Source organism: Cnephaeus nilssonii, assembly GCF_951640355.1.
Source record: "Cnephaeus nilssonii genome assembly, chromosome: 2".
NCBI classification, from domain to species: domain Eukaryota; kingdom Metazoa; phylum Chordata; class Mammalia; order Chiroptera; family Vespertilionidae; genus Cnephaeus; species Cnephaeus nilssonii.
In genome coordinates, this window is record NC_137073.1 from 14,095,140 (window position 1) to 14,106,415 (window position 11,276).

General features: G+C 56.9%; 1 protein-coding gene across 5 annotated transcripts in view; it reads right to left on the bottom strand.

Annotated features, from left to right (window-relative positions):
* The window catches only part of IFT140 (intraflagellar transport 140), a 92,242-nt gene that overhangs the window by 11,149 nt on the left and 69,817 nt on the right, over positions 1 to 11,276 (bottom strand). For 4 of the 5 annotated variants that reach the window (XM_079789920.1, XM_079789919.1, XM_079789922.1 and 1 more), the window contains exons 19-25: positions 5,370 to 5,547; positions 4,374 to 4,564; positions 3,749 to 3,844; positions 3,245 to 3,377; positions 3,005 to 3,148; positions 2,213 to 2,341; positions 1,886 to 2,068 (exon numbers count right to left, since the gene is read on the bottom strand). In XM_079789920.1, coding sequence (XP_079646046.1) covers positions 1,886 to 2,068; positions 2,213 to 2,341; positions 3,005 to 3,148; positions 3,245 to 3,377; positions 3,749 to 3,844; positions 4,374 to 4,564; positions 5,370 to 5,547 — 1,054 coding nt within the window. The remainder of the gene's footprint in view (positions 1 to 1,885; positions 2,069 to 2,212; positions 2,342 to 3,004; positions 3,149 to 3,244; positions 3,378 to 3,748; positions 3,845 to 4,373; positions 4,565 to 5,369; positions 5,548 to 11,276) is intronic. The other variant, XM_079789923.1, reaches the window with a different exon arrangement.

Below are 11,276 nucleotides of genomic sequence, written 5' to 3' on the forward strand. Positions count from 1 at the left end.
ACCAACATCTGAATTATGGGGGTGCCAGAAGAAGAGAGACAGCAAGATATTGAAAACCTATTTGAAGAAATAATGACAGAAAACTTCCCCCACCTGGTGAAAGAAATAGACTTACAAGTCCAGGAAGCGCAGAGAACTCTGAACAAAAGGAATCCAAAGAGGACCACACCAAGACACATCATAATTAAAATGCCAAGGGCAAAAGACAAAGAGAGAATATTAAAAGCAGCAAGAGAAAAACAGTTAGTTACCTACAAGGGAGTACCCATACGATTGTCAGCTGATTTCTCAACAGAAACTATGCAGGCCAGACGGGAGTGGCAAGAAATATTCAAAGTGATGAATAGCAAGAACCTACAACCAAGATTACTCTACTCAGCAAAGCTATTGAAAATTGAAGGTCAGATAAAGAGCTTCACAGATAACAAAAAGCTAAAGGAGTTCATCACTGCCAAACCAGTATTATATGAAATGCTGAAAGGTATTCTTTAAGAAGAGGAAGAAGAAGAAAAAGGTAAAGATAAAAATTATGAACAACAAATACATATCTATCAACAAGTGAATCTAAAAATCAAGTGAATAAAAAATCTGATAAACAGAATAAACTGGTGAATATAATAGAATCAGGGGCATAGAAAGGGAGTGGACTGACAATTCTCAGGGGGAAAGGGGTGTGGGGGTGCGGGAAGAGACTGGACAAAAATCGTACACCTATGGATGAGGACAGTGCGGGGGGTAAGGGCAGAGGGTGGGGTGGGAACTGGGTGGAGGGGAGCTATGGGAGGGGGAAAGAGGAACAACTGTAATAATCTGAACAAGAAAGATTTATTTAAAAATAAGTAAATAAATAATAAATAATAAATGGATAGGCTAAATTTGTATGATTAACAATTTTTTATATTTCCATTCAGTTTCTATCAAGGAGAATTTTTCTACTTAAAAAATTAGTACATATGCCTATGAGGATGGCTACTATCAATTTTCTATTAACTAGAAAAATAACAAGTGCTGGTGAGGATGTGGAGAAATTGGGACCCTTGGGCACTATTGGTGGGAATATAAAATAGTGCAGCCACTGTGGAAAACAGTATGGCAGTTCCTCAAAAAACTAAAACAGTTACCATATGATCTGGCAACTCCATTTCTGGATAAATACCCAAAAGAATTGAAAGAAGAGTCTCTAAGAGATATCTGTACACCAATGTTCATAGCAACATTATCCACAATAGTCGAAAGACAGAAATAACTCAAGTGTCCATTTATGGGTGAATTGACAGGCAAATGTGGAATATTATTCAGTCTTAAATAGGAAGGAAATTCTGCAATATGTTACAGCATGGATGCACCTCCAGGACATTATGCTCAGAGAAATAAGCCAGTCACAAAAGGGCAAAAACTGTGTAATTCCACTCATGTTGTCCCTAGAGCAGACAAGTTTGTAGAGACGGCAAGCACAACGGAGGGTGCCAGGGGTGGAGAGGCGGTAGTTGTTTAATGGGGACAAGATGCTAAGATGAAAGAGTTCTAGAGACTGGCTGCATGGAAATGTGCACGCACCTACTGCTACTGTGCTAGACACAAAAAACGGCGAAGATGGTAAGTTTTAAATTTTGTTATATGCATTTTGTCACACACACAAGATGAGCGGAACTCCCTAGTTATAATTTGAAGACACAGGTGAAATGGCAGTGAGTCCACACTCGGGTCGGCCATAAAGGTGGGCTTATTCTCAGCCCTTTGCCCCAGGGCGGCCGCAGCCACAGCCTTCCTCAAGAAACGGTAATCACGAGACCGTGAAGCCGAGTTCACTGTGCCTGTGGAAACGGTGACCCTGGGGCTTCAGAGCCCGCGTGTGTGCCTGGCGGGGACCCTGCCGTCTCCATACCTTCTTGGCGGCCAGCAGCAGTTCCACTGCCTTCTCATACTGATTGTGCTCAAGGAAGAAGTCTGAGCAGCGGGCCAGGAGGGCAGGGTCCGACTTCTCATCCAGGTCCTCTGCGATGAGCTGCAGGGCCCCAAACTGCTGGGTGGCGAAGGCCAGCTCCAGGGCCTTAGAGAAGTGGCCGGCCTGTGGACAGCAGGGGAACTCTGAGCAGCTGCCGGACGCCTGCATCCGGAGGCCGCGGGAGTGGCCCCCTGCATCCAGGCAAGTCCCCTGGTCCTGGGAGCCGTGTGCTGCGCCCCTTCGGGCCCAGGGCAGGGCCCCCCTCACCTTGTGGTAGAGCATGACCGCTCTGTCCATCTGCTCGCCCTTCTCCTCGTAGTAGCATGCCGCCTCAATCATGTCCTTGGGGGAGCTCAGCAGGGCCAAGTTCATGAGCTGGTCATCCAGGCTGTTCTCCTGCGGGAAGGGGCGGGGGCAGTGCTCAGTGGTTCCTGCTCCGGTCTGTGAACGATGCTGTGCGGGGCCCATCTCCCCTGTCTGACACACACCAATCCACGTGATCGTGGTTTCCAGTGAGTGTCATGTCTTACTGGGTGTGTGTAGCAGAATTTTTAGAGGTTTCCTTTCCCCCTTATTACACAGAACACGGTGGGAACTAGTTTACGTGAGGGCCTTCCACATTTTGAGTTTTCCAGGAGTGAGGCCCTGGGCTGGAACACTTTTATGGACGCACAGTGTGCAGTAGCTTTCTGTGAAAGGCCTACTGTTGGCAAGGCCATAAGCAATGAGCCAGCCTCAGTGTGGGCTCAGAAGCCTGGAGATGTCACAGTGACACCTCCTTGCTTTACAAACACATCAGGGAGGGGAGAGCGGGGAAGGAGGGGCAGAGATGGGGAAGCAGGGACAGAGACGAGTGTGACAGGCAGAGGGAGGCCTGAGTGGCAGAAACCAGGCCAGATGGGAGATGCGACGCTCATGATACAATTCTCTAACTTTTCTGTTTGGAAATCTCGTAATTGATTGTGGGAAACGATGACAAAGCACCGTTTCCCATTTCCACCTGCCTGGGTTTAACTGCATCCGCCCGCTGCTCCGTGTGTGCTGCATGCGGCCACCTACCTTGCACAGACGGATGGCGTTGTTGAAGGCCTGAGCACGCGTGTAGAAGTGCACTGCCTGCCTCACGTCCTCCTGGCTCTCGTACTGCCGGGCCAGGTGATAGGACGCGGCCCAGTTTCCTGTCTCGTTGGCTATTTCGGCAGCCTGGAAAAACAGCATAGAGACCCCGGGGTCTGTCTGCAGCTCCCTCCCCCCACAGGGCCGACTCCCCCACAGGCCCGACCCCCAGAACGCGCCTACCTTCTGAATGTTGCCCTGGAAGCAGTGGATGCGGACCAGGGAGAAGTAGTCCTGTGTCAGCTCATAGTAGCGCAGCGCGGCGTCCATCTCCGCCTGGCTTTCCAGGTACTGGGCCCACCACCTCCACAGGGTCCTGCCAGCAGCCATAGGCATCCCTCAGGTCCCCACTCCCACTGGAAATGAGCCCCCGGGTCCCAAATGCCTCCCTCAGAGTGCACTTCCCATGACCAGCAGCCAGGAGGCATGGAAGCTAGGTGGACAAGAGCGAGGTCCCCAAAGTCTGAAGGAACCTCGTCCAGAGGAAAAGCAGCCCCCAACCCCCGTCCTGTCGACTGTCCTCCACCCAGCATCCTGGGATCTGGCTCTGAGGGACCAAGAGGGTGATTTGCACTCTCACATGTAAAGCTCCAGAAGGAGATTCCCTGAGCAGCCCCGGGCCCCCAGCCCCCATATGCAAACCCAGCCTCCCCTGCCATGTCCCCTCACCCAGTGGGGGACACTCACTTGTCCTTCATCTTATTGATGTAGAGCTCCAGGGACTGCAGGTCCTCGGAGAGCATCCTGGGCACCTCGAAGCGGTGGGTGTCTGACTTCTCGTAGCTGCAAGAGGAGAGAAGGAGCAGCTAGTTCCCACGGTCTCAGCCGTGTTGAGTGCATGGAAACAGGCCTGAGCCTCTCTCCCCGCCTATAGCTCTGTGGCCCATGGACCCGCTGTCAGGAGACAGTGGGGCTTCCTCGCTGCTCTGGGCCTGCCCTGGAGAGGGCTCAGCTGTGGCCGGGCCCCCAGGCACCACCACCAGCTCTGCCCTGGGAGGCACCATGCTGGACTGGGGCTGCAGCAATGCCACCAGCTGAGCCCAGGTCTCTCAGCATGCCCAGAACCCGAGGCAGCCAGGTGAAGCCATGGCCCTGTCTCTGAGGTTCTCTTAAAGCAACAACTCAAGCTCCCCTTGGAAGACACCTACTGAAGTCACCACCTGCCCTAAGAAGGTGCCTCTGTCTAGACTCTTCCTCTGAGAACCTCTTTGGCCACCTCACTGGGGCAGAGAAAAAGAAAGAGGCAACCAGGGCCTGTCCCAGAGTGAGTGGGAGAGGCCCCCCCGGTCCCCCTCCCCCACTCTCCACTCACTAGCTGAGGGCCAGGCTGCAGTCGGCGTTGGCCTCCAGGTGCTTGGCGTAGTTGTAGTAGGTGGTGCGCAGGTGGACACGGTCCTGGTGTTCGGCGACTTCTATGGCTTTTTGCCACTGGCCGGAGGCCCGGTAGAGCTTGTTGAGAAGGTCGTAGCGCTGGCATTTCTTGTACAGCTGCTCAGCCTCCTCCTGAAGAAGGGAGTGCACGTCAGCGCAGTCACTGCTCTGGCCCCACACGACCCACTGCAGACGCCGCATGTGCCGCCAACCAGCCCATGACTAAGACGCATACCACGCCGAGGACAGACGGACACTTCAGTTGTGTTCTGAGACCGACACGATGAATGCTACATGCCGATGTGGCATCCCCATCTCCACAAAGAGCTGAGCCCACCCAGGCCTGTGTCCAGTGGGGATGTGTTTGCCGGCCCGCTGCCACGCCCTCGGAGCAGCCTGCACTCACCCCTGCAGACCAGGGGCCAAGGGCTGACCACTCAGGCGTGCTCAGTTCTTCCATGTAGCAGACACATGGGTACCCCACAGCCCTCCTCTCAGAGGGTGTGCCTCCCCACCCCCCACATGGTGCAGGCCATCTGAACGGCCCCGGCCACAGCCCACCCCATCTGGCAACTCAGCTTCTGCCTCCTGAGTCTGTCAGTCTCTCTAGGCCCCCTGGGGTACGATGGGCCATGAGCTCCATGAACGTGCAGGGCAGGCAGGAGACCTGGCAGAGGGGAGAGAGGCCTGGGGGGCTCCTTGGGGACCTCATCTCCTTTTTGGCTTAATCTAGTTTAAGAGGGTTTGTGTTCCTTGCAACCTAATGGGCCAGACAAGACTATACCATGGCCTTCCCTCTTAGGTCGCAAGCAGGCACCCCCGGAAAGCCAGCAGGGGCCCCGCCTCTATGGCCAGGTCCTCTGCCCCAGAGCCCAGCTGGCAAAGGAGCGAGGAGCACCCTCTGGGCAGCGGGCCCATCGTCCGTTGCCTGACTCACCAGCATGCCCAGCTGTATGGCCAGCACAGCCACACGGGCCTCCAGCTCTGGCTCCTGCTCAGCCTCCCGCAGTGCTCGCGCCCCACGTGCATGGCCCATGTTGCCCAAGCACACCTTGGCGACGTCCAGCCGCTGGGTCTTCACACACATGCGTGCCATGTTCTCCCAGACAGCCTCACTGCGATAGAGGACAGGGCAGCTCCATTAGCTTCCAGCCCCCCAACCTTGGGCCCCCCCTCGACCAATGCCAGGCAGTGCAGGGGACCTAGGTGGGCATGCATAGTCACTAAGAAGGGAGACCAATGGGAGTTGAATGGGTTCCACCCACAGAAAACATGGCAAACTAGGGGCCACATACCCCCAGAAGGAAACATATGTGTCCCCGGGTCCCATGGCTGGTGCACGACCTCTCACGGCACCTGCTCCTGAGCAGCCCTGGGACACGGCTCCTTAAACCAGGGCCCCGCCCACAGTCCCGGGATTCCTGCATTCCCCCTGCAGTGGGCAGGACGACGCAGTCCCATGAAGAGAAGAGGGCCTTCTTTGTAGGTTGACAAATGCCCACGTCTCTTTCCTGTCTCAGTAGGTCCATTTGCTCAGCAAACACTGGCTTCTCTTGGCCACACCCACCATACCCACAGGGGGTCCAGGACAGCCCTCCCCTCCCCTATCCCAGAGCTGGTGGGGCGAGGTCTGGGGGCCTGCAGAGCAAGCTGAGGAGTGGGACAGAAGAGCTGCCCTGCAGGCCCCCAGGACTCCTGGCCCATCCCCACGGGCCTCATAGAGTCATCAGGGCACTCGGCTGGGCGCACCCCATCAAAGGTTCGGGGCACCGGTTCCTCCTGTTCATTGTAAGGTTTCTAGAGTGTTCACTCCCTCTGACACTGACCTGGGGCTCCTGCCCCACTCCCGGGCAGGTCCCAGGCTCAGTGTGAGCCTGCAAATGGTTCCAGACCCTGCACGCCACTCTGCAAGATGATGAAGCTCCACAAAACTCAACCCCGTGTCCTTGCAGGGGCTGCCTGAGAGGGCGCTCTCTGGCCCTTCCTTCTGGGTGGTCCTCAGGCCCATCGGCCCTGGCCCTGGGCTCAGACCCAGGCCCTTTCCAAACATCAAGGTGTGAGCTCCACCCACGAAGGCAAAGGTAACAATTGAGCTCACTGCATCATCTCCTGTGGACCAAATGGATGTCTTCCTATCATAAAACCTGCGGTCCATGCACATGCTTATACACACACGGGCCTGCACACGCATGAACATGCACTCTGACACTCAGGCACAGGTACGGACAACCACATGCTCGTGCACACGCATACCCTTGTAAATAGACTCACACACGAATCCTCAGCTGCTCCTCTGGGGATGAAGCCTGGCCTGAGGCAGGGCAGCCCCTGGAGCAGGTGGGCTGGCGCTGCTGCTCTCCCTCCCGCCTGGGCTCAGCTGAGCAGCACGAGGGACTCAGGCCACTCCGCTCAGAGGCTCAGGACAGGGGCCTCTGAGAGGCGCAGCCAAGGTCCCGGAGAGGTAGGGGTGCTCCGTGTGCAGGCCCAGCTTGTAGCCTCAGTGCCGTGGGCATTTTCCTAATGGCCTTGCCTGAGCCTAGCCCAAGGATGGACGAGGGAAGGAGCGACTTTCACGTCAGGCTTCCCGGCAGGACATAGTTGGGGTGAAAACAGCTCCTGGGATGGGAAGCTGGGCGTTTGTCCAGTGGGACGGCCTCGCTGTGGGTGTCTGTGGTCTAAACGCTGCACATCTCGGTGCCCTTCCCTGCAGGCGAACGTATACTTTTGTGTTTCTGGCTCTACTTGGGTCTGTGGAACTTTTTAAAATCCACCAGATATAACTACTGAGGGACGGCCGCAAGGGCAGGGGTGCCGCGCCCCAGGTGGCCACGGCCTGGACGGGACAGGCCTGGTGAGAGGGGACGTTGGAGCTCAATCCCCTTTGGTAACAGCACAGGGGACTTCCCACGGTGCTGAGGAACAGGACCGTCAGTAACGGGAGCCACTGGTAGAGCTTTCAATGGGCACAAGCCACCCCGCAACTCCACTCCTCTCCTGCGGACTCGGACAAACAGGTGCTGAGAGCAGAAGCCTTACAACACGCCAGCTGAGGCGCGGCAGCTGTTTCTTGCCCGGGCCAGTGCTGCAGTGACATCCGAGTCAGCCCCGCCTGCCCCTTCCCCATCCAGCGGTTTCAGGCAAGAAATCTCCTCCTCTGTACCACACTTCCTTACAATAAGCGGAAAGTCGGAGCTCGTCTCCCTCATCCTCACGTGCTAGTGGGAATGCACGTGGAAGCACCTGGGGTGGAAAGCCAGTTGTCTAGAAACACACATCTGTATTCAGCCTGGGTGCCGCCCTACTGAGGTGGGGGCTCGCTGGAGCCGAGGGTCTAGGAGGCAGCCTCGGACCCAGTGACAAGGCTTTCCAAAATACCCCTCACAGGTCCTAGAAATGACAGCTAGTAAGAGCACTAAGTCCCGGGTCAAATCTGGAATCTCAAAGCAGACACCGGTCTCACCCACAGCTTCTAGTCAATTCTGCACAACTCCTCTCTCTCCACTGACAGGAAGTTGTCACCTCTCCTCAGAGACTTCTCATTCCCTTTTAAACATGCCTCAGTGCTTCCAAGGTTTGGCCCCAGGGTAGGCGTGGGCAGCACTGGGCAGTGGGAAGCGGTCTGGGGTTTGGGCTCATCCTGGCCTTCCCCGGCTGCTGTGCAAGACTCTGGTTAGACATGCCCCCCCCCCCCCCGCCGCCCCTTTAAATATCTTTATTGATTTCAGAGAGAGGAAAGGAGGAGAGAGAGAAACATCAATGAGGAGAGAGAATCAATGATAGGCTGCTTCCTGCACACCCCCTACTGGGGATCGAGCCTGCAATCCGGGCATGTGCCCTGACTGGGAATCGAACCATGACCTCCTGGTTCATGGGTCAAGGCTCAACCACTGAGCCACATAGGCTCGGCGACACGGGGCCTTTTATGCTCCCTTTCCAAAAGATTTCACACGATTGGAACCTCATTTAAAATACTCTGTGCCAAGGGTGTAAGAGACCAGTGTGAGGGCGATGATGAGGGCTGAGGGTGACCTCTTCTGTCTCCTCTCCCTTCCCTCTGCCTTGTCTTGAAAGCAGATGGTTGATATCGGAATCCAATTAAACTGGAAGCAACCTGAACAAGCAGAGAAACCTGGGAACCACGTATCAGCACTCTCCCAGTGGGCAGACTGGGCTGCAAGTCTCCCTGTCTCCCTGTCTCCCCGTGCGGCGGCTGTGTGCGTGCCATTATCAAGCACTCTTGGGAGAAGAGGACGGGGCCCTGTTGACCTGACTGGGGTTCACTGTGCCTCCCTGGACTAAAAACAGCATCGGGCATGCTGTGTGCACATATGTGACAAAGGGCTCTGTCCTTGGATTTAAGTCTCCACCAAGTGGGAGCTCGAGAAAGCGAGAAAGCGTGTGCTGGAAGCACTTCCTGGGTGTTCCCGCGGGGCCGGGCTGCCCAAGTGAACCACCGTGGGGCAGGCGCCTCCCCACACAGCTGAATGCAGGTCAGCCGAGAATGTCCACCAACGGCGGGCCGAGTCCTTGGCTGGCGTCCAGCACAGCATCAGCACCGCGCGCAGCTGCCTCTCCATGGGCAGCTTCAGCTCCAGTGTGCGCGTCTGGGATTTGTGCATCCAATACGTATATCCCAAGAAGCAAACGCTGCCTGTCTCCATCCAAGTCTTGAGAGTTTCCTGTTGTCTGAGCCAGTCTGTGGACAGCACACACATCTGCACTTCATCAACTCAGAGAGGCGCCTGCGCGCGAGGCAGACGGGGCAGCTGAGGGGCCGGCCTGAAACCGGCCCAACTTTCTGGAAAGCCTGTCCTCTGAGAAGCTGCTAGATCCAGCCCCAGAGGCCCCTCTTCTCAGCCTGCTCCACGGAGACCCCCTGCCGGAGCATGGATGACTGGAGGATTAACAGCCTCATATTCTACCAAGCAGCACACACTGTTGCCGAATCTCCCCGCCTCTCTGCTCTAAGATAAGCAGTCCTGTTTGCCCGTGTGCGGGAACGGAAGGCACACGCAGGCGCTGCCCTGGACCCCACGCAGGTCCCAAGATCAGGAACTCGGGAGGACAGGAAGGCCCATGGCCCGGCTTCCATCCCCCAAGGGCCCCCCACGGTCACAGGATGGACAAATGGATGTCGGGGTCTGTCCTCTGAGGACAGGGTCACTCCTAACTCAAGTCCAGCAGCTACCAGGCCTGCTGCTCTCCCTGCCCCACCCCCTCCACCATGAGCCAGAATCTGGGGAAATGACTGAGGGTGCAGGGCCCGACGACCCGGCAGAGTCCCTTGAGGACTTCCAGGGGATCCTGGCCCTTCCCTGCCCCGCCTGGGAAGCAGCTGGCTGAGCTGGCCCAGTGGCTGCTCCACAGGCAAGCAAAGCCAGAGCTTTGCTTCTGAGACCTTGTGCTGCTTTTTATCAGAAATGAGCCATTTAAAGACTCCCTAAGAAACAGTGATTTAATCCACAAGGAGGGGAGCTGATCCTCTTCTAATGGAGACTTGGGGGAAACTGCCTTTCCGAGGCCTCCATCCACTGCTCAGTGCACTCAAGAGCTCGTGAGTATTTGGACCCCTCGCCCCAGGCCTCCGGAGAGAAGGGGCTGCCTGTGGGAATGAGGGCAGACAAAACCACCAGGCCCTCCCCCATCCAGTCCTGGGAACCGAGAGAGGGGGGTGGGAACAGCCGCTTTTCTCCTGGCACAAGCTATGGAAAGTGGTGAAAATCCTAAAATAGGTCAAATCCCTCAGAGAATTTGGACAGACGTTTCTCGGGACCCAGATTCTCCAAAGAATGCAGACTCAGTGGCGTGGGGAGCCTCACCCTGTGCGCGGCACCCACTGGCCCCATGGGGCACCCAGAGGCCCGGAGCACACCTGGACCGAAAGCACTCAGGGCCAGGGCTTCCCCGGGGGCGGCCTGTGTGGTACCCACGGCTGGGAACCCTCCGGAGCTCCAGAGTGGGGTGATAGGTGAGGACTGAGGAGATCAGACCAGCTGACCCCCACTGAGGCCATCGCATCATCTCTGTGACCTCTCTGAGCCCCAACTTTCTCTCCTGTGAGGGTGCTGGTCCCTACACCTTGGGGCAGCGCGTGAAGACAGCAAACAGTCAAGGCACATGCTGTACTACCTGGAGCTCAGGGGTTTCACGTTGTCGGCAAAGGCCCACGGACCATGCTGCCGACGTTCCTTTTCACTCATAACAGCTGCTCTGGGGCCCCGGCTGGCTGACTGCCCTGCGCTGGGCGGGGTCCCCGAGGGGATGGCACAGAACCTCCCGCTGTGTTGGTCTGCCGGTTCGGAGGGGTTTGAGCAGAGCAGATGAAGGCCTGTCCAAGCCCCAGCAGCTGACGGCTCAGATCGAGGTCCAGCACACACCACTGTGACGGGCCTGGTCCCTGATCCGCTGTGCAGACTGACATTCCCGTCAGCAGCTAACAGCCCAGGCCAGACCCCACATTCAGTCCCCTTCAGGCCTCGCTGGGTGCCCTGCGCAGAATGTCCTCAAGGATGACGCCCTGGTCTGGTAGTTCTCCAAGGGGGTCGGTCAGATCTTGGCAGTAGGTGGGTCTGAGCTGGGACACGAAGGCCCGTCTAAGGGGGCCCTCTACCACGCACGGCCCTCCTCTGCTGCTCTCCCCTCTGAGCAGTTCCCTCCTCCATCTGCATCTCCCTGGGACAAGGGGGGTCCTGGCACACCGTGGGCTGGCAGTATCTCTCTGCTGAGGGGACAGCTGAGGGCTGGGTGGGCGACTGGTCACCAGCATGCTGCCTGCCCTGACCGTCCTGCCGCTGTCCCAGACCCAGCACAGGAGACCGCCTGGGGCGCTGTGGGCAGCACCTGA